The sequence below is a fragment of the Dermacentor albipictus genome, chromosome 6 (assembly GCF_038994185.2).
Source record: "Dermacentor albipictus isolate Rhodes 1998 colony chromosome 6, USDA_Dalb.pri_finalv2, whole genome shotgun sequence".
In the NCBI taxonomy this organism is placed as follows: Eukaryota; Metazoa; Arthropoda; class Arachnida; order Ixodida; family Ixodidae; genus Dermacentor; species Dermacentor albipictus.
In genome coordinates this window covers 64073664-64097482 of record NC_091826.1, presented here as the reverse complement: position 1 = coordinate 64097482, position 23819 = coordinate 64073664, and the positions used below count along the sequence as shown (strand labels likewise).

The window sequence follows — 23819 nt, the reverse complement described above, 5'->3', positions numbered from 1 at the left end:
CGGCTATGCCAATACACGTAGTGAAAGCTAAGGCATAGCATGGTTAGCCTTGGTTAAACTTGATTGCTAGTCCAGGTTAGTCTGGTTGTCTACCTATGTTGCGGCGTTTAGCCAATCGTTCTGCGCGCTATTCGTCTGCTTTCTGGGCGATTCGTTTCCTCTTCATCTCGTCCCGATGTCGATTCCAGGCAATGCCTCCTTTACTAGATGCCTGCCGCGTGAGCCGAGAAGCTGGTTCTCGCCTCTGTCCTCTTTACTCTTCCCCGCCCGGTTTAACCCGGGTCGGATGCGAGTGCTAGCTGCGGTGGCCGCTGCAAACCTTAATCACGTAGCCCAGCCTCCAAAATTTTAGCGGTGTCTGTTGCGATCCCGGAGGCAGGACCACAATCTCTGGTCAAGCGATTGGTCGAGCGCGCGACAGCCTAGTAATCGTCACTTCCTCTGCAACAGGAAGTGGGTCGGCTGCGAGCGCCGTCTCTCCGCGAGTACCCTCAACAACGGGAACCTCCGCTCCAACCGGAAGACTAGCGACGCGGCAGGCATCTAGTAAAGGAGGCATTGTTCCAGGCCTCTTCCTGCTTATCAGAACTGTCGCCGTCCATACTGCCGCCTCAACTGTGGTTGCATCGCATGCGAGTTCTCCTTTTCAATACTCCGACATGTTATCAGGCATGCGACGCAGCTGGCGAAGCGAGCGGAGGTGAGCGCAACGACGAGGAACGCAGTGTGACGTCATACCAAACGTGCACGGAATAGCGCGTCGCTGCGCAGCGGTGGAATACCTGTGGTTCGGTGATACTAGTACCGCATGCGCAGTAGTGACGAGGGAGCGAGAGAGAGAGAAAAGAAATTGGCAGTGGCTTAGCGCAGTTATGCCAGGATATACGTAGCGTAAAGGTGCGGTTATGCTTTCCAGTCTTTTGCGCCGGCTGGGAGCGGCTCGACTCACCTTAACCGGCGTGAACGCGGAGGAACGTGGATGGCGAGGGCAGTACCTCTGTCTCATCTTTCGGCGCGTTGACTCTTTGGTGCTTCTACAATAACATCAATATTACCTTTGTCATATTCTCAGATGCGTTTAGTGTGCCTGGTTGTCTGAGTAGAACGACCATAAATTGACATGCGCAAGGCATCGTGATCGCTCGTACCAGGCATGCGAGCCAATGCTGACGCAATGAGATGGAAAGACGTCAGCACGTTGTGAAAATGCAGAAGTGGTGGTCGTTACTAAGCTGAAACAATTGAAATAAAAGGAACGCTAAGAAAATCTGTAGCTTCGGCCGACTGAGCAGAGCGAGAATAACATGACCAGTTTATATATGAGAAATCTTTGAAGAGGGAAATTGACAAACGGATATTAGGCAGGAATTTCAATTAGGAACGCAACTGCCGTCAAAACGCCTGGTAAGGGAAGAAAGGCATGAATAGACAACTTTCTTGAGCACAAGAAAAACAATAACCTTCGTAGTAAGTGAAAAAATGAAGACCTCTGAAAGGGAATCTGATTGTACCTGCTCTGACACTGTTTTTGATGTCGCTAAGAACTTTTTTCACTTTTTCAGGTCCCAATCTAATGACGTTGCGAGTGGAAGCCAACAGCCGGCCTTACCAGCGGGCAGGTGAGCATAATGACATGGTTACGAAGCGACACCTTGGCGTTTGGAGAGTACAAAGGTAGCATTTTACAAGTGAAACAGTTGCATATGAGAACCTGCCACGCTGTTCAACATAAATGTATCAGGATGTACTATTGATAAAAGGGTCACCATACGTGCCCTAAGATACGCTTCTGTCACTTAATAACGGCAGAAAAAAACAAACTCCATGCAGAAAATGAACTATTTCCAGGGCCACTGCCTTCACGTCCTTTGTTTCGTCATGTCTCCTCTCTTGGTTTTAACATAAAGCTTGCTGCACTTAATTTGTTTCACCTAAATGTCGATGTTTTATTTTTTTTGTACAACGTGTAATGAAACAGAACCACTGTGTTGCGAAGTGTTGCTGCACGGAGTTTATCACGTGGAAGACGCTATGAGGGCGATAATATTAAAGACAGCGTCATGATTACAAAAAAATCGTATGACTTTCCTAAAAAATTGTAGCCGAACTTGCGGCTCAGTACTGGAAGGTTGATCTTAGCGCTTTATAAATTAAGAAATGATTTTGTTCATCTACTCCCGAGCTATGTTATTAATGGGAAGGTCTCGTTTATGGAAGTTTGAATCAGTTCAAAATTAAAGCTTTACATATAGAACACCTGATTTATGGTGAACCGAACGCTCTATTTCTCCTTCCTATTCGCTCATGTGTGATATCAACAATTATGAACCGCTGGATGCAACTGCGTTTATTTAGAGCGCTCATTTATACATACGGCGCTTACTCTAGGTGTTTTTCTAAAATTAGATAGCACAATACTTTTCCCTTTCTTCACATTTTATTTCGCCTTGACTTCTGGATTAATTTTCATAAGTGCGAGAATTTTTGTGCGTTGGCACTCGCTTGCATAACGATCCCAATTACTCACTACCTTGGTGGTCTGCTTTACAAATGAAAAACAGTTGTACACATTTGTCTGAATGGAGCAGAAACCTTCGATGGATATCTATGGACGCGGTAGCAGATAGTTGGCGTATTTCGGGAGTTTCAAAATTTTGTCATTTTTAAGCCTGTGCAATATTTGCTGATTAAGTCCTTATCGCGCTCTGATAGTATTTACGTCCTCCTAGCATCTCTTAGCTGATTATCTGGTGTTCACATAAACCAAGAAAGTTGATTTCACGTACATTCGTCCATTAGTCATTCTTGCGCTTGATTAACCTTCATCATATCACCCACTAAATCTTACTGGAATTACCTTAGTGGCATCTTTGATTTCGGATAGGGTATTGTCTTTCAATACGTCCTCATACAGTGTGCCAAAATATATTGACCTTCGGGTGAACAATTATGATCATTGCACCCTCTTGGATAATATGATAATTCATAGCCAGAACAGCTGAACATTTCGGCGGACGTTGTGGCACCGCATTTACAAAATTGGTTCAGTTGGCACAGCAGATCTAGCAAATAGGTATGTTTTACGCTCAATTTAGATTAAGAGGACCATAATTGCAAAGTTTAAAGTTAATTATACAGGAGGAAATCTGTGAATCTGGTGAATAGCCCCCACATGTTACTGGCCACCACCAAGAACAAAGTGTTGCGAAATGAAAGTAGTGTTCAAAATTTCTGAATATTCTACGTTTTATAATGACGCTAAGCCCTTCCTTGAAGTACCCACTATACAACCGCGAAATACAGCCGCCCGTGTTGCCTTTATGTGTCTTCCTTTTGTGTGTGTTAACTTGCGGCAAAAAACATGTCTTTTAGCAAGCACCAACCATGCCAACAAGCAGTTCTGTCGCAATAATAGCAAACAGGTAAAAGCGCTCCGCGATGTGACAGTATGCATCGTGGATACAGATGATGCTTCAAGTACTTAAGTTTATTTAGATACAAAACTCTTGAGGTCTACTAATGCGTCAAAGTTGTTTCCCCAGTTATTAGCGCAAAGATTGCACTAATATAAAGTATTCTTCATCGTATAATGGCGTTGAACCCTGGATCATAATAGAGACATCAGCAGTGCCTCAAATAGTTGCGGTAAAAAAAGCATGCGCTGCCTTATTTTCTTTGTGCATCCTCCACGAGGACGTTTTATGAATAAAAAAGTCCAATGAATCAAAAAACGCAGTAAGCAACTCGACATATACGACACAACAGACCTTATACAAGTGGCGTACGCTTGCTTCATGTTGGTGTACAAGCTAAATTCAAAAGTTTATTGCGCTCATGTACGTAAAGCTGTAACGCTAACAGCTATGTGCTGCATCAGCTATGCCATTTCGCGTAGCGGCATCTAGCGAATGACGGTTGCAATGAGTGCGTACTAGGCCTCAACTGCGGAAACCAGTAAACGTAGGCGTAGCTAAGAACGGCACAAGACATGCGCGCGACGTAGAGATGTGGGGGCTCGTGAAAATACAAATGCCAAGGAATAGGGATAGCGAAGAGGGGGGGGGGGCGGATGAGATGAAGAGGGTGAGTAGTCGCGGTGAATTTTTTTTGTGTGGGAAATTACCTTAAGAATATTTTCAAAACTTACCCGTTGAAGCGCGATAAAACAAAAATGTGTGAACGTCGCCATTCATGCATTTTTCTCAACAAAAAGTTTTATGCCATGCATTCTTTCAACCAGTTCACATTTTTATGTCAAGCAACACAGAGTTTCCTCAGTGTTGCACATTTTGTCGCAAGATATTGAGCGCGAGCATTTACCGTTGCTCACAAAGGAACTCAGTGCCCTCCCACTCAGTGAAGGTTGACCAGCGAAGCGGTGTATGTGGGCCCCTTAATGGCGAACTGCACCTCCAGCACAGGTCGGCCCGGTATTGCCCTATGTTCAGGATCGGCCCACATATGGAGAGCGTAATTAAGGAAAATTCCGCAGTGGGCGAGTTGGTTCGACATAATTAACACTGTTGCGCAAAGAGACGCAGGGACAGGGCGTGAGCGATAAAAGAACACAGACTGGTGTCATGTGTTGTATTCTCGCTTATGTCCTGTCCCGTCGTTTCTTTGCGCAACAGTGTTAAATATGGTGAGGGCTTAACGCCGCCTGCTTCACCTACGGGTCCACCCGGCATTGCACTATCGCCGGGATCGGCCCGCTTATGGGGAGTGCTTAACGCCTGCTTCACCTCCGCCACGAGTCGGCCAGGTATTGCACCACCTTCGGGATTTTATGTCTACACTACGACACGATCCTGGGGAAACTAGCTCTTAACAGTGTCGCTGCAACATTCACGCAGAAACACTTCTGGGAGTTGTCTGAGTATGCGTAAGCCTTGGGTCACTTGCTCACCTTCACGCAGCTCAGTGTCGTCCTAAATCTCATGAAACTTGATTCCGTCAGTATAAACGACAGCGATGCGGCGACACGAATTGTTGCAGACGGCGGCGCAAGGTGAATGGGTGAGGGAAGCGAACTACCGAAGGCGGCATTGCAAGCGATCATTATAAGCTGTTATCGCATTTTGCTGCCTTATCCATCCATTTAGTGCTTTGAACCATTATCAACGCTGTCCAACTGTACTTCAGCGGCGGCTGCATATGCCATGGCTGCGCGGGCCCCTATCTTGAAAGCAATCTGCCATGGGGACGCTGTACGCAGAGTGCTGATAGCTTCGTGCACGCTGTGTTCTCGCCGCTTAGTTAGCGCTGAAGTGAGAAGCTGCACGAAGGTCAACTCACTCGTTGCTGCGGGCTCAATCTTGAAAGGAATCATCACACTTGACGGACGGACGGTACGGACAAACGGACGGACGGATGGACGGACGGACAAACGTTCGTTCTCGTTGGGTAGATATGGAAATGCTTACGCATTGGAATTAAGGAAGAACACGTTTAGCGTAGCTTACACCGAGGTGGAATACAAGCGATAATAAAGAGCTAACACATTTCGCCAGTGATACATTAAACTTCTTTTTGCAAATTTACGATTAACGTAAATTGCTATTGATGGCCTCACCTAGCTTTCTATGGTTTTCAAGTCCATTCTTTACGGAACGGGCACCATGGGGTTTTTTAAAGCGAAAGCTTTATTGGTCGCGAACTCCGAGGAGGCACATCACATCACAACGCGTGCCTCGCCGTGGATATTTTTCTCTCTCTCGCTGTCACTACTGCGCATGCGCCACTAGTAGCACCGACCCACAGGTGTTCCGCCGCTACGCAGCGCCGCGTTTTTCCTCCGCTGCCGTTTGGTATGACGCCTCAGCGCGTTCCTCGTCGTGGCGCTCGCGTCCGCTCGCTTCGCCAGGTGCGTCACATGCCTGATAACTTGTCGGAGCGTTGATAAGAAGGGCTCGCATGCGTCGCAACCACACTTGAGGCGGTTGTATGGACGGCGACAATTCTGATAAGCAGGAGGAGGCCTGGAATAGACATCGGAACGACAGGAAGACCAAACGAATTGCCCAGGAAACAGACGAACAGCGCGCCGAACGACTGGCTAAATACAGCAACATAGGTAGACAAGCAGACTAACCTGGACTTGCAATCAAGATTAAGCAAGACTAACCATGCTATATAGGCCTTAGCTTTCGCTATGTGTATCCTGGCCTAGCCGAGCTAAGCCACTGCGAATTTTTTTGCTTCCACTTGATCTTAAACCATCCGGAGCCTTCGTGCTAACATTTTTCCGGTGGCGGGCTCTGTGGCTGCGCGTCTGGAGGCAAGGTTTTCGCTCGCAAGACGGAGGAGTCTCGTATGTGCGCATTGCGTGTGAAGCGGATCTACGTAAAATCGGTAACTAAAGACAGCTAGGAAAGCGCATTCGGTCCATTTTTATCTTTTTTATGGTCACACCCAGCGACGTTGTTACCCCTAAATTTAGTGATTGTATTACCTTTCTACACTGCAATGCTCAATCTGCGCGTACTAAATATAGCCAGATCACTACGCTTTTGAATGCGCTTTGTTTTCATTTTCAAGTTATGATGATTACCTAGACATGGCATGATTCTGAAAACGAAGTAATGCGACTGCCTTGTCGCGACTAATGCGACTGCAACAGACCATATCGATGCGGCTGGGGCGTGTTGCATGTAGCTTGTGTCAGAGCGCTTATCATGCATCTTGCTCGACGACTTTTCCATAGCTACCGAAGATTATGATGTTTTCACACTGCAGTGTGGAAAATACGTGTTTGTCGTTGTAAACCGCCCACCAGATGGAAACACCAACACTTTTTTTCCTTTTTTTTTGAAAAATTACTCAGTATTGCGTCAGTGAACGAACTGCACCTTACTATGGGGGGACATTTATACATCAATGTTTTTATGCCAGACACCAAAATCTTGTGAATTGCGAATGGTTGTCGAGTCATTTCACTCTACTAATGTTACTACGGAACCTACACGCATGGGCCATCTCTCTGTTAATTCGATAGATGTATTTATAACGAATTTTTCTGAACATTGTACATATTCGGGAATGATTGTCACTAGTTTAGGTGACCATTTATCAATTTATGTGTTCTGGCGTTTTAATCACTGCTTTAAAGATACACGTCACGCTGAGACACTTCTTGTGCAGGAAATCAATGGCAAAATATTAGGGAAATTTTGCGCGGAAATTGAAAATATAAACTGGAGCTCCTTGCTTAAAGTAAGTGATGCAAACAACGCTTACAATACGTTTATTAGCATTCCGAAGGAAGCATATACTTGTTGTTTTACGTTTAAATAAGTAAGAAGGTCCACCAAAAAATGGAAGCCGCGGCTTACGAATGAGTGTCTCAAAATAATTCGTGAGAAAATTCATTATATCCTAAATTCGGGAAAACGAAGGCCACTAATTCTGCAGCATTCAAGAAATGCCGCAATTGTGTAACTAAACTTTTGAAAAACACAAAACGTACATATATTAGACATCGGTTAAATCAAGCAAACGGTCAAAGCGACTCAGTCTGGCCTGAAATAACAAGCTTTTAAGACCAGACCATGAAGGTGAGCTGGAAGTTACTGTGGGTGGCAAGTTGTTAAGGGGCGAGGAGCTAGCAAAGAGCTTTAATGACTGCTTTACTTCTCTGGCCTCAAGCGATTGCAGCAAAACAGAAATTGGGTTATTGAGTGTACTACCCAATAAAAATTCAGTCTTTTTTTTTTGCCAACGTCCCCGGAAGAGGTTTTCTTAGCTTTTCTGTCCCTGAAACACAGCAAAGTGAAGGGCTGCAAATAGCACCCATTAAATTTGTGCTCGATCTTTGTTACCTGTCCTCACTCTTATATTGAATATTGCTTTATATGCTGGAGTCTTTCTCGAAGCAATGCAACATGCCTAAGTTGGTGTACTGTTAAAATCCGGGAACGAGAAGGAATTTTCAAATTACAGACTAGTTTCAGTATTGCTTGTAAATTCAAAAGAATTAAAAGAATGATCTCTAAAAGGTTACATCATTTTGCGAGAAACATTCTATCATATCCAAACAACAGTCTGATTTTCGAAAAGGAATGTCGACAGTGCTTGTTATACTTTCACCAAAGGAATTCATTCTAAACGGTTTTGAATATAAAAATGTAACAATTGGAATTTTTATTGACTGTTAGAAAGCGTTCGACCATATTAACCATTTAATTTTATTAGCACTTGTACAGCCATATTTAAGACATAGAAAGCAGTGCGTCTCAATTAAATCCCACCTATCAACTCTTCAAAAATATTATAAGAAGTTCCGCAAAGCAGCGTTCTTAGACCAACATTGTTCAACATCCACATAAACGACATCGTTCATATAAGCGAAAAAAAAACAGACTTCATAATTTATGCCGATGACAGCAGTTTGTTTTTCTAGTCGCCAAGTCTGGCCAACCTTTCAAACCTGGCAAATGACACCCTGAGTATTTTACTTCAATAGAGCAAAATTAACTGCTTGGAAGTAAATACTACGAAAACAAGAGCTACTCTGTTTGCTCCACCACAAAAAAAATGATAGGAACATAATCTTAAAGCTTGGTGCAGAGTGGGTAGAGCTTGTAAAAACAGCAATGACTTTAGGAGTAAATTTAATGAGCATTCATTGTGGGACGATCACGTCGCCCGAGTTTCAATGTCTGGCCAGGGTTTGTGGCATACTATGCAAATTCAGGCAGGTTTTACCCCCTAAAATTGAATTTTTATTCTACAACAACCTTCTTGCTCCTCATATTAATTACTACAACCTTGCAGGGGGAACCACTTTCTAAACGAATCTTCATAAACTACCAGTGCTGCAGGAAAAAAGCCGTTCGCAATATTATGAATGCCTCTTACGATGCTAATACAACTGCAATATTTCGCTCTCCTAATGTGATTCCCGTACAACACTCGGGCGAAACAAACCGCGTTTTAAAGTTCCAAAACAGTCTTCTATACAACAACGCAATTTTTTTAGATCTATGGAAATTAATTTTCCCCACACATGTACCGTAATATATGAGGCAAAAGTATCCTTGGCTACTGCCATATTCAAGAACAAATTACGATTTCGCTAGATTAAGATATCGCATACAGAAGTTACTAAACTCCTTGCAGAATGTTGATATAACCCTAAATAATATTTCTATGTGAACGTTGACAGTACAACTTTGAGAACACGGTGCATTTGCATGGAACCGGTGACATAAACGCTTGTGCAATTTGATTGAAATGTTTTACATGACGATATTTTGCTTATATATCTTGACGAGGATCCTTTGTACGAAAGCATGTTATTGTACTAAATCATGCCATTGCGTGAGTGGCTGTATAAGTTAAATGGCAATTTTCAGAAATCTGAATGTTGTAACAATGTTTCAAGAACAATGCTTCCAGGAAATGCCATATATGTACTTATGTTTCTTTCCATCGGTGTATACGTGCATTGACAATCTATAGCAGGGAGTTTCCTGGTATGCGTGTGTGCATATGTATAGTATATGTACTCTGAATGTATGTATGAATCTATGCCTGTTGCCAAGAAAAGGGGCTAGAACATAGGCAAGCTACAGTTTTGCAGCTTTTGATTCTTGCCCTAGCGTTCTTTTTCTGTTGTAAAAAAGAATGCTCAAATGTACGGAAATGAAATGAAATTAAACTTCAACGGAGTGACTCGCAGAGATATTTCAAAGTAATCTTCTATAGAAGGCTGTTGGTCTATTAAAATTGGGAAGGAAGCTTTCTGCATCACATACCATCCAACCACGGAAATTACGCAGAAATTCATCCACTAATTACTGGTCCTTTTTCCCGTTATATTCGTCTCGACTATTTGGAATGCCGACGTCTTTCTCGTAACGGACCTGCAACATCAAATTGACGATAGAATGACGCCCACTGTGCCCTAAGGAAAGGCGACGAGAATTAAGAAATTAAATAACTCCAAGCATGAAGTTGCTTCCAGCGCCAGCTTGCCTCTTCGTGGAAGTAACAAAATAAATAATTTTTTTGTCGGCGTATGACGATTCTGAAAGGCACAGCAAACCTCTAAATAAGGAGAAATTTTGGGATACGTATTCCACAATGTCGATCTGTTCCTGTAAGCAGCAAAAATATATTTATTGGACTCTTGCAAACAGTTTGTCTTATAAGTTGAGCAGATATTCCCCATGTTTAGGAATTCTCGGAAAAAGTGGGCCGTAATGATCATTTCTGCACATTTTCAACCATTTCATATATTTTGAATCTCTAGCCCGAGGTTGCACTCACTGCAGTGCTTCGTGACAAAACATACATGCCAGTAACTTCAAATACGTGCTGGAAATGTGCTTGATGTACTTTTCAAGATGAGCCGGGAAAACAACTTCGACCATTTATTTTATAGCTCAAGGGTACTACTTCCGCGACAGGAAAAGATGTCATTTAACAGGTGGCAATACATCGCATTGATGCTACCGTAATGAAATAAGTACGTTTACAACTATCCTACTTCCTACCGTCGGGCTCCCGGGCCTACCCCGACAAGCATCAAGATGGCCAGGCCAGATAAAGTGTTCCGCATCTGGCAGTTGAACTGCAGCTGTTTCACTGCGCTGGAAGCTTCCCTGCAGCAATACCTCCGCAGCCACTACGCCAAGCTCCACGTAATCTTACTGCAAGAAACTCGCACACACACCACCGCGTTCATTGGTTAGCATTGGTTACCCGGCCCCTTAGGAGGTCGCGGTACCGCCACGCTTGTCGCTAAAAAGCTGACCTGCCTCTCGTACGACCATGGCATGTCCGACGTGGACAACGTCATGAGGAAGATTCACCCAAGCGATGCGTCGTGACAAAGTGTGTACATCCTCAACGTGTACAGCAGCCCCAGACAAAAAAGTGAACGTTTCCGACGCCTATTCCAGAAAGCAATCCGTCTTGCAGGCTCAAACATGCTCGTGATTGCTGGCCGCTTAACGCTGTGCATCACGCCTGGGCTTATGTGTTTGACACCCCAAGGGTACCACGCCGTGGCAGCATGCTAACGACCTAGGTCTCACCCTAGTGACGGACGAGGCGTACCCCATCCGCATCGGCTCGTACACGCACGGATACACTATCCCGGATCTCTGCTTCGTGAAGAACACAGCCTATGTCCACTGGTACAATTTCGCGGAGGATCTTGGCAGCGACGACCTTATACTAGCCGTGTACTTACCCACCGTCGTCAGGAAACCCAAGTCGTACATGGGGTCAAGTGGGACCTCTTTCGCAAGACTCGCGCCGCACGACTCCCTTCCGACACTGCCCCAAACCTCGAGACCTGGATGGCTCAGCTCAAGGCCGACGTCGGTGAGGCCATGAAGACAGTCAGTACGGATATGCCCACTCTGAGGATGGACAGCCGCCTCGACCACTTGCTCGAGGCCAGTGCCTACTGACCCGATGGAAGAGCCAGCGTCCCAACGATAGGTTTCACAAACGCACTGCAGAACTTAACAAGGCCACAGCGGAACACTACAGCACCCTATCCGAACAGCAGTATGACGAGATATGTAAATCGGTCCAGGGGCAGGTGCGCAATGAAAAGACTTGGAACCTCCTCAAACACCTGCTCTACGAAACCAACACCGGCACGGACCCGATAAACTCACTTACCATAAATCTTCACCAAGCCGAAGGCACCGCATCGCCGGATGATGTCGCCAAAACCCTTGTGCAAAAGTACCTACCGATACTCACAGGCCCACAGGCCCTACATCCCGATTGCACCGGTACCGACAACACCTTCCTCGGCGCCGACTTTTCTGTCGAGACTTGCGGCGGGCTCTCCACGAACTCAAAGGCGATTCCGCCCCGTGCCTCGACGGTCTAACCAGCAATATTCTGTGAAAGTTAGAAGACCCCTTGGTCGTGTATCTCATAAACGCCATCAATGACGTGTGAGGGTGGTGCGAGTTACCCTACGCCTGGAAATTCGTCTCCACGATCTTCAGTCCAAAACCGGGCAAGGCGCCTGATGCCGATAAACTTCGCCCCATCTGACTCATGCCGTGCGTGGTTGAGTTGGCCGAGCATGTCGTACACAGCTGAGTTGGCCGGTATCTCGGAGACCAAGACTATTTCCCAGTTCGCATGATCGACTGAAACACCAGATCATAGACGCCGGGGCAACTTGGATCACCCGCGCGATACTCGGCCTCGTTTTGGAGAAGTCGTTTGATAACATCGAGCACTCGGCAATACTTAAGGCGAACGTGGAACTAGGTCTTGGGCGCCGGTTCTACGAGTTCATTCGCTCTTTCCTAACCCGTCGCAAGGCCATGCTCCTTGCCGGAGACCTCGCGTTGGAAGAAATCTAACTCGGACACGTAGCACCCCCCAGGGCTCCGTTCTCTCGCCGACGCTGTTCAACCTGGCGATGATCGGGCTCACCGAACGCCTCTCAAAGGTAGAAGGTTTCAGTCATACGGTATACGCGGACGACATCACCATCTGGTACTGCGCGGGGTCGGACGGTTTTATCGAATCCGCTCTGCCGGAGGCAATCGTAACCACCGAGCCCTACCTCGACCACACGGGCCTCAAGTGATCCTCCGCCAAATCGGAGCTGCTTCTGTACTGTCCAACACGACAATGCAACAGGTCCAAGGGGTGAAAACCCCCGACCAAGCGCAACATCACCGTCCGCACCAGAGACGGTCGCCCCGCCCCCAGAGTCTACTGCATCCGAGTCCTGGGAATGATAATCGGGGCGGGCGGATCAAACATTCGAATGGCCCACAAGCTGACGAAAAAGACGGACAACGCGCTATGACTCATGCACAGAGTCGCCAACTGTCCCCACGGCCTCAAAGAAGACAATCTGCTACCTCTCGTACATGCGTTCATCCTATGTCACTTTGCCCATGTCGCAGCAATGCACAAGTTGAAACAATCGGAGCGTGACAACCTCAATCCGAAAGGTAGTGAAGCGAGCCCTAGGGCTCCTGATCACTACGGCGACGCATCCACTCCTTGAGATCGGGGTGCACAATACGCTCGAAGAGATTGCTGAGGCTCAGGAGAAAGTGCAGGGGATACGACTGACAACCACTACGACGGGCCGCTACATCTTGCGCGAGCTCGGGTACTTCCTACCGACCACCCTGATCCACCGGAGTTTACGCCGGTTCCCCGCAAGTTTCGCGACCTGGTCCCGATCGTACATCCTTAACACAATTGAGGCAGGCGCCTAGCCCGGGCGACCGCATTCCTCAAGCGCATGGACAAGAAAGCGGACGACGTCGCGTTCGCGGATGCCACCACCTACCGCGGCAACCGAGCCTTCGCCGCGGTCGCGGTCTCGTCATCGTAGCGGGGCCTAAACGGCACCACAGTACTCACACACGAGCCCGAGGTGGCGGAGCAAGTGGCCATAACCCTGGCAATACTCGACTACAAGCGAGAGGTAATATTCAGCGTACGAAAGAGGAGGAGTTGTCTCCGACCAGGTGTGGTGCGTCCTCCACGGCGCTAATACGAGTACTCTCAAGCACTACACCGTCACCTGATTTCCCGCTCACCTGGGTCGGATCCCGGGCCCCACGCCCAGCCTCAACGAGACAGCCCACGACGCTGCGCGCGCGCTTACTGGCCGCGCCATCAGCCCCGGGCAACCGCGTCTCGACGAGTTGGAGGCGAACAAGGACGCCTCTGTAAAGTGCAGTGAAATCACCTAGCCTTTTACCTGGGACGACGTCTCTTTCCGCCCCCTCACCCCAAACTAAACTGGCCGCAGGCGCTTATGCTACGCTGGTTACAAACACATGACAACCCTGCCACGTTACACATAATCTACGCAGACGTCTACCCCGATGACGCGTGCTCCTCGTGCGGCGACCCGGCGACACTCGCACACATGCTCTGGGATTGCAGAAACGCTCCACCTGATTCTACCTCGGACAAGTGGGATAAGACGCTGCGAATCCAGCTACTACAAGACCAGCGATGGGCCGTCCAGCAGGACCGCGTAGTGGCCGCCAGGTACTCCCTGTCGGTCCCTGAGTGGGAGACTCCCGCTGCGCGCTGATTCGCGTCCTGCAGTACCTCAAATAAAATTTATCCACTCCAATCTGCGACTATTGCTGCCTAATGTGTGGACTCGAAAGAGTAGACAGAAGAAAAGGACTTCCTCAGGACTCATCAATACTAATACTGCTGTTTAAGAATATCTTTGCAATTGCAAACATTCGCGGTTCCTTGACATAACTATGCTTGTTTGTTCGAAAATAAAATAGATAGCTCTTGCAATAATTGATAGGCGTCGTCCTCTTTAGCCAGAAAGCATTTGAATATATCGTAATCATTTCGCGAACGGTTTAAATAGCTGTCCTTTAATAAATGAGAGCTAAACACATAATCAAGCAGACTATCTTTTATTATATCCTATTGATTACAAGAAACGACTGTGTACTCCTCCAGGCGATCGTTACAAGAAATTACAGCTACGGTTATTTTGTGTTCTACAGCCAACCAGATCCAAAGCCTCTGTTTCTCACTCCATACATTGACAACTGTTCTTACTACGAAGCAAGAGAGAAGAGCAAAATACCGTATGCCCAGAGCTTTGGAGTTACTGCTTACTCTGGTTACATCACTGTGAACAAAACTGCTAAAAGCAATCTCTTCTTTCTCCTGAGTGAAGTAGAGGTACGTAAGTCTTTTGGATTTTTCCCTATTCTACACTAGCGTGCCATGTCGAATAAATTCGGGAAATATATAATACTTCTCATGAGAGTGGACACAATTAGTAAAATTATTTTTATTAGCTCGCTACAATTATATGATTTCAAACATTCAGCCTTAGTGAGCACACATCAAATATTGCTACTCTACATTTGTCACTTGCTCAAATTAGTGGCATTAAACAGCGATCTCTGCATTTAGTGCGTTGCCATATCTCTTCCTGACAGACACATGTACCATTCCCCAGTAGGAAAGGGCGCTGAAATGATGGCACGGATAAGGTGTTATCAAAAAGTTTTGAAGCTGGCGCTGTTTTGAAGAAATTAGTATATTCATGTGCATTCAAACTAGGATGTCGGGACGAAATGTTTTTCTTTCTGGTTTTAGTTTCGTTCCACTGAAAAAAAATTCCGTTCCCGTTCTGCTCTGTAACGTAAAAAAATACTTAACGGTTCACAACAGTTCTGGTTCGCATGCGACATGTTCCAAACAAAGTAATGATAAAAATATAGTAATTATTTATCTCGATAACTGAACTGTGGATTGTGAGATTATACTGAGTGCCTTGAGTCCAGGCACCGAGCGCGATCTCGAAAGCCGCACGTCACCGAATGTACTCGGTGAAATGAGACGCCTCTGTTCCGACAAAACGAACCTAAACGAACGTAAAGGAGTGATAAAAGTTCGGTAACAAATCACTGTACTCGCAGAAAACGAAACGATAAGTTCTTCTGCTTGCCAGTTCTGGGTTTTGCTACTAGACCGATTAGCTAGCGGACCGAACGGGAGGCTTAGGTCAGTGGAGCGCTCGACCGGCTATCACTCGCACAATCCCTGGCCGAGATGCACGCTAATGCGGACGTCACCTGACGCCGCTTGTTTCGGAATGCCGACTTTTCCCTTCAACCGAAAACCGGTAAAAAATAATTCGGTTTTACACGGAAAGAAAATAGTAAATAACATTTTGGTTACGTTTTCATCCCAATAAAAATTATCATTTTCTTTGTTTTTTTTTTCCCGTTGTGTTCAGAAACACTGCTATTGAGGCTTCCGTCACCAAAGTAATTGAGGGCAATGAGCTACCAAGCTTGATTCACGCTTTCGAGTAACTGTAAGCTGAAACAGCAATGTACATTGTAGAACAAATTAAGGCAGGATATCTCTGAAGTTGTGGTACTCTTAAAATTCCTGTTTAGCAAACATGACCCCACAACTGCTTCACTTCAATGTCGGAATAAGATGTTCTACCTACATGAATAAAGAAAAAGGTAATTAATGATTCTTTTTGTGCACGTATTCAGATATTTCTATTGTTATGCGGTCCAAAAACAAGAAAGGGGCTGACAGATGGAATGGCACACTGTGATATAAAGTTTGTAAACAGGGATGAAGTGCCTCAGACAGGCAGCCTGTCTGAGGCACTTCATCCCTGTTTACAAACTTTATATCACATTGTTATGCGGGTAATTTCTGCGTCTTCCATTATTCCATTTGATAAAGCGGAAGACGGTATTTGTAGGAGGTTATTTCAACAACATTTGACCAACTTAAAGAAGACAGGTGCTATATGAACTGGGTGCGATAGAATATTCGGTGAAAATGCGATTCGTACTTTCGTACGTAACGAAGACGTTAAGAGAGACTCTAACACGCACATTCATTTCTAGGGCAACTCATCTGATGCACCCCTCTTACTATGGACTCAAGGTGGCCCGGGTTTGTCAGCATTCTTTGGTCTGTTTCTTGAAAACGGCCCCGTGGATTTTATTGGTCTGTACCCAAATTACACTCCAATATTACAACGCAGAATTAATACCTTACAAAAGAACATGAGCGTCCTCTACCTGGATCTTCCGGTGGGGGCTGGCTTCAGCTTCACAGAAGACCAAGAAAACGGTTACCCAACAAACCTCGAGGCCATAGTAGAACATGTAAAGGAATTTTTGACACAATTCATGAAAGTGTTCTCTGAATATGCAAATCGGGACTTCTATCTCGCCGGAGAGTCATATGCAGGTCAGTATTTTTCGTTTCTCTCGTCGCAGTCCTACGTTGCAAATAGGGGATAAATATATAGGTTGCAATATGAAGGACTAAAGTTGCCCTGACAGATCCACTTTACAGAACCACTCTGTAAAAAATTTCACAGAGTGGTTAAAATGGTTGGTCTCGCAGAGTGGTTGTTGAAATGCGTGCCGATTAGCATGAACCATGAACCAAGCCCACGTGGTAGAGCCTGCAGATTTATGTCAGTTTTCAGAGGGAGAACCATTTATTATGTAACCATTATGCAGTGCGAGAAATTGTATATGCGACGCCTTCACGAGGCAACCAGGCAAAATGGTGCATAGCGAAACAAGACACGCTGCTGATTTCAGTGATGACATGTTCTTACAAAGCAAAGGGAAATTTTATTTAGCAATAAGGCGTGTTGAAGAGAAACATAAGATGCAGCGTACTCGTCCTATAGAAGGCGCGAAAGCGCCACAATACCTGAGACAGGCGGACCGAATTTCGGCCACGAACGCGTTTCGCCTTCTATCGATCGCCAATAGACGTCGCCAATAACATCCCAATAGATGTCAGCGCTGTGGAGCCCCGACAACCACTTTTCAGGCCACGGTTGAGTGCCAACACCAACATAATGATATCAATCTTCCAAACACCCCCACCCCAGCCTCTCTACAGTGGGAGGCCCTCTTGCGCCATAGTGTTCCAAGGCGCAGTGGTCTCCAAAGGGCAGTGGTCATCAGTCATTGGAACCCTGGATAAGGGGCTCCGACCACCATAACTGAACCAATAAACGTTGTTCCTCTCAGTCTCTCTATGTCTCCACAGTCAGGTGCAAATAGTGTGCGCGTTCACTTTCTATATGTAAATTGTCGATATGCAACGTGGATAACGCTCCAAGTTTGTTAAAGCGATGTCTCAGGTGAGGACATTCGTTAGGGTCTTCCGAGTTTTTAGGCACGCATCCATGGCCTAATGATTTGAGGGTCGGGAACCTGTGCTTAGGGAATCAAGTATCAAACATTAAACTTATGTTTTTACTGAACGACAGCATCCTATTGGTGTCGATGTGTCTATATGAAGTACACTTGCAACAAGTTGAGAGCACTGAGAAATGGACACCGAAGGGGGGAACAGGCTTAAAAAGCCTCCCTTCAGAAGGAAAGAGAATGGCATCATGGAGAGTTGTTTTCTGATGGTTGGCTAGTTTGACATAATTTATTTCCACAGTTCATTTCGAAGTTTACTAAATTTACCACTGCTAAAAGGCCCTCGCTACGCTGATTGGTTCCGGAATGATTTCAGCGGTCAATCTTGCCCAAAATCCCTCGCCGCAATCTAATAAACTGAGTCAAGGAACACGATACTCTGCAAGTGTCGGGGAACAAGTTTTAGCTCGGCATTTCGCAGTTGTTTCAAGCGGCTTTGCCCACTGAAGGGTGATACTGAATAATGCAGAACGATATAAGAGACGACATGAACCCTGTAATGCCCAGGTTAAGTTCCAGATCAACAATCACTTTAAAAATTTCGAAAAGATCGCTTGCCTTTATTTCTGACCATTGGCAGTATCTGCACCAAAAATGCAACTTTATTTGAGTTAGTACATGATTAGCATACTAATTCATACTTAATTTGTTTTCCTGAAAAATTCATGGCTGAATCTTCACTTCGGCATATTGGGAACAAAACTACGGGCTTTGCGCTAAGCTTCCTGGGCTTAGGTCGGCCTTTCGAGGCGTCAAACTAAGCGTAGCACATACAATGTGTTGGGCGATACAGGGTTAAACACGAGGATAATGTCATGAACGACGATCTAACCAGAAAAATGCATAAGCTGGATTCAAACGGGGAGAACTGCTAGAAACGTGTGGAGAGAAATCTCCTCTCGGGAGTGTAGGCGCCTACTTGGCAGATGACGCTAGTGGTAAAATACGGTGCAGTCTCCTCGCTTTCTCAGCATTTAAGAGCTGATATCAGCTCTAACGCTTTGAAGGACGATCAGTGTGAATTACTTTGAATTTTATTGACAAGACGTTCCAAGTCACTAGATGTCGAACGCCGCCATTGTGACATGTGCATAGCCAGAGGAATCGGAGCGATCATTACGAAGCAGTCCGTGCAGTACGAGATCGCCATGAGCACATAACCTCGACCCTGAAAGCATTGCAAGATGCAATGTACAACATAGAAAAAAATTAGGGCTGCACACAGTTCGGTTGCTCTGGCAACCCACTCCTTTCTTTTTTTTTAGTTTCCGCTAATTTTTGGAAGATGTGTTGTACGAAACCAGCAAACACAAAAATGCAAGAATGTCCCTCTCAACCCACTGTGCTGTCTAGAGATGTTAGACCGCACGATTCTACCTGATCACAAATGAAGGATCATAGTGCGCAGGCATGAGTCATTATTACCTCATTCATTGCGCTGTCATTATTCCCTGGGGTGACTCGGCAAATGGGTTCTCTCCATCTCATTTTGAAGTAGCGTGAGCAAATCTTTGTCGCTACAACTGCGTCCTGATGGATGCGTACACACGTAATGTTCAGGGCACTTTAATCAAATGCAGTCAGTCGAACTTAAAATCTGGCCCTGCAAAAAAGCGAGAGCGTGGCGTCGAAACGCGAGTGTTTGTATTAAAATGTCCACAGGAAACGAAAGCATAAGCTCACGTTGTTTTTATACAATATACCATAAATGTGAAATGTTGGATTCTGCTAGCTGCGCATTGGCAACAAAGGCAACGGTGTTATCACCGTGGGCCTTATAATAAAACAGTCAACATATGTTGCACATTGCCGACTGGCGTTTCAATTTTCTGGGATATGTTCTACCTCACTGCTTGTTTACAAAAACGAGCGCACTGATTGTTATCGCCACGCAGACGCGAGCAGATATTGGTATAGACAAAAAAAGAAAAAGATCAAGAGATTAATAAAGTTTTCTACGTAGAAGAAGAGCGACTGACGTCAATGCGAACTGCCAAGACAAAAAGAAAGAAATGCGCGCATCGACAATGGAAGCGTTTTGAGACAGATACAAGAAATATTCTGCGAATGATATGCAAATCAAGTCACGGAGAGGTAAATATATGTAGGCTATATTTCCTGCAAAGGGAAATGGGAACCAATACACGTTTCCTGTTTGACTGGGGCGTCAAAATATGGCTCTTAAGTCTCCTACCGGCTTACACATTTTTTATATTGTGCGCAATTGCCAGATTAAATTTCGGCTTCTTTACCCACTCGTTAAAGTGCATGATTTAAACTTGCTACTTTCTGTATTCCTTGAATTTAGAACTGCCATGCTGCCTGTCACAGAATGAGAGTCACGGAGTGTCACAGTCTGTAAACGCACTGAATACGAATCTGAGTGTTTCAGTTTAAACCTCTGACGGCAGTTGACGTCCGCTTGTGTGCCTGCTCGCAAGAAAACATCCACTGATTCAAAGAATGGACGCACGAGTGATGTGTAGATCACTAATTTGGCTTTGCTTTTGCAGTGTTGAAAACACTGCGGGAAAGATTTTGTCAAAGCCAATGACACATGTTTTGTGTAAGCGCTCATTGTCAGGTAAGCGTTCATAGTCATGTTATTGGCAATACAAATACACGATATTCAATGACTACATTACCGATCTCTCTGTCACGGTTCTTCATGCCGTTTTTTTCCCGATTATTCGCGCTTCATAAAGTAACTCATAGGCCTATTGCACTGGTCTTTTTCTTCCTTATTCATCACAGTGGATTTTAACTGATCAACGTTTCTCTGCGGGTTACGACACCAACTCTGAACCACTGCGCATCACATCGTTGAAAATACGATTAGTACGCTCAGCGGCATTGGCGTTGGCGTTCCTGTCTGATGTGATGGTCCTGCCTTTCAATCTGGTATTGAGTCCACAAGTGATCACGGGTTTGTACTGAGCACCCTGTAACATCACAATTGACTCATACATGCTAAGCCTGATAAGAGTTGAGCGCGCTATTTCCGAGCGCCAGATAAATGTTATTTAAATCCTGAATTATTTAGTAGGCGATGGCCTTTGTAGTTGAACTGATGCCCGAAGCTGTACGTCAGCAGTGGACGTCGCACTGTCAAAACAAGTTGTACTTGAAGCATAAAGGTCGTCCTTCGCGTTATCGTTTTGTCGTCACCTTGATTTTTCATCGTTGAAGAGCACAGCGCTATCCTCACAGACGTTCTTTGGTATTCGCGTCAGGTTCACAGAGGGCACGGCATGCTTCGTACATTGTTCTTCAAAGGGGTTTCTTTGTCTTCTGCCACGCCGCTTTTGTGCCCTGCAAAAGAGTTGAAAAATATTTTTGTTATATGTCGCCATCGGCCTAAGTACATTGGCGCAAATGTCATTTAGACCGCGTGAAATATGCTTCTGCGATGTGGTTAGTGTTTCTCAATATACCGCGAAAACAAATTTAAACACGACAACTATGACGTAGTGTTTATCACATCAGTTTCTACAGCCAAGCAACAGGCTATATGCTCACCAGTTACTTGCGTTTATTTAGCTTAAACCTTAGGCAACCTCTTATCACCCTGTCATTAAATGATGGTCACAGTTATATCTCGGGAAAATAGTACGGCCACACAGACGGTAGCGCACGAATTTTCCGCTGAAAGTCTCTCATTAAGGCCATAACTATCAAGGATCATATAATGCGCACATCTAGTTATTAAAAGTAGGGACTTGTAAAGATCATGGAATTGGTGTTGACGCATGGCATTCTTTAAAATGCTGTGTACAAAGACTGACTAGCAAGGGAATGAACGAATGAATGAATGAATGAATGAATGAATGAATGAATGAATGAATGAATGAATGAATGAATGAATGAATGAATGAATGAATGAATGAATGAATGAATGAAAGATTGAATGTGTATTGTTTAGTTCCGCAAGGGCCAGGTATGGCCAAAGAGCGCCATGACTGATAATGTTGTGTTAAGCGCGGATTTGTGAGTTGCGATGGTGGGATGTAACATGGCTGTAAAGTGGCCTAAAATCAATCCGTATCATGGAAGCGTAAAATGATATGTAGTATAAAATTATGATAGTGATATATATAGTTTATGGATATAGTACGCAGGATAAGTCATCATGGAGCTAAAATGCAAGAATATGGAATAGGCACCTATGCCTCCGGGAGGCCTTTGAGCCCAAAGGCTGGAAGGTAGGTGCTCTCTTTTAATGCAGTTACCGAAGAAGAAACCTCAGTTAACAGGCCGTGCTACGGATTTCCTGGTGATATGACATGAAAACTATGTACATCTTTTACAAATTTGAACACCGATTGATATTTAAAGAGCGGTTCTGTACCTATGATCATTAGAGGATGAAGTGGAATTTGTTGCCGGTGTGGTAATGGAAAATGCTTTTTCCTATTAGCGTCTAATTCAGGGAATTGCAGCAGGATGTGAAGCACGGTAAGTGGCACACCACATTTATCACACATGGGTGGATCGCCACCGTAGAAGAGATATGCGTGTGTGCTGTATGTGTGTCTTATCCTGAGTCTGCAAAGTACTACTTCTGTATGGCGGTTCTTTGATACCGGCGGCCAGTTGCCAAGATGCGGCTTGATAACATGTAGTTTATTTTCTGTTTCTCTATCCCACAAGAGCTGCCAGAAAGCCCTTAGCTTTTTTTTCTTATTGAGGGCTTGAGGTCCATTACAGGGACAGTCGTGGAAGTGTTGGAAGCGTTCGCGTGGACGGATCTGGCTAGCTGGTCAGGCAACACGTTTCCGTCTATCTCTCGGTGCCCCGGCACCCAGCATACCACGATATGCTGCTTGGACGCATAGGTGGCTAGTAATGCTGAGTAAAGAGATACCATGATAGGGATTTGATATTTTTTGACACTTTTCAAAGCGTTTACGACGCTCAAGGAATCTGTGTATATAACTGCCTTTTGGATATTAACTTCTTTAATGTGTTTAACGGCGGCTAAAATCGCACAGGCCTCTGCTGTGAAAATACTCATGCTAGAGTGCACAACACCGGAATCCGAAAAAGATGGACCGACCGCTGCGTAAGACACGCGAGAATAACACTTCGATGCGTCTGTAAAAAATTCAGGAGAGGAGTATTTGTGCGGTAATTCGAGGAAGTGCATTCGAATGTGCACGACAGGCCCGCGCTTTGTAACAGCTACGAAAGATTGTATCACAGTGTATAGGTTGCCACTGCCAGGGCGGGGGCCATATAACAGGGGGCATAAGGTGGTATTCAAGCAGTGGAACCCTTGTTTCTTCAGCTCTGTCTCTAACATGCAATGAGAAAGGCTTTGTCACTGTGGGCCGGTTGCGGAAAAGTTGAGAACTGAGCAAATAATTTATAGTGGAATACGCTGGGTGCTCACTGTTTGCATTAACTCTCAGAAAATACATGAAAGACGAATCTCTGCACATGAAGTGACCTCTTATCCGATTCAACGTAAAGGCTTTCGACTGGGCTTGTTCTAAAGGCCCCTGTTGATAGGCGAATTCCTAAGTGGTGGACAGGGTCTAGCATCTTCAGAGCAGTTGGAGTAGCCGACTGGTAAACTATGGCTCCATAGTCTAGTCGTGTGCGTATGAGGCTTTTATATAAGTTCATGAGAGATTTTATATCACTGCCCCAGGTTGTGCGTGACAGCCCCTTTAAGATGTTCATTGTTTTCATACATTCATTTTTAAGATACTTTATGTGCTGTATGAAGGTTAATTGCGCGTCGAAGTTTATGCCTAAAAATTTATGTTCCCTATTTACAGGCAGATGCTCATCATGCAACACAATTTCAGGATCTGGTTGCAGGCCTCTTTTTCTAGAGAAAACGATACATGTGCTTTTTAGTGGGTTCAGTCTGAACCCGTTCTCATCAGCGCATTTGGAGACATTGTTAAGACCAAGCTGGACCTGTCGCTCACAGATTGCGAGTGAACTTGATTGAAATCCTATCTGCACATCGTCAGCATATATTGAATAGAAGATGTTACGTGGTATGTGTAGACGAAGTGAATTAATTTTTACTATAAACAGCGTGCAGCTGAGCACCCCGCCCTGCGGCACTCCAGTTTCCTGTACAAATGTACAGGTAAGCGT

The 23819-nt window shown here is 45.2% G+C and overlaps 1 protein-coding gene and 1 long non-coding RNA gene across 2 annotated transcripts in view; one reads left to right on the top strand and one right to left on the bottom strand.

Moving 5' to 3' along the window:
• LOC135912335 (probable serine carboxypeptidase CPVL) overlaps window positions 1–17478 on the top strand; it is a 33230-nt gene extending 15752 nt beyond the window's left edge. The window contains exons 3-6 of the mRNA XM_070520970.1: window positions 1563–1619; window positions 14490–14670; window positions 16374–16722; window positions 17384–17478. Coding sequence (XP_070377071.1) covers window positions 1563–1619; window positions 14490–14670; window positions 16374–16722; window positions 17384–17478 — 682 coding nt within the window. The remainder of the gene's footprint in view (window positions 1–1562; window positions 1620–14489; window positions 14671–16373; window positions 16723–17383) is intronic.
• A 2464-nt stretch (window positions 17479–19942) lies between these two features.
• The window catches only part of LOC135912337 (uncharacterized), a 54153-nt gene continuing 50276 nt past the window's right edge, over window positions 19943–23819 (bottom strand). The window contains exon 3 of the long non-coding RNA XR_010567618.2: window positions 19943–21017. This is a non-coding gene — a long non-coding RNA (uncharacterized lncRNA). The remainder of the gene's footprint in view (window positions 21018–23819) is intronic.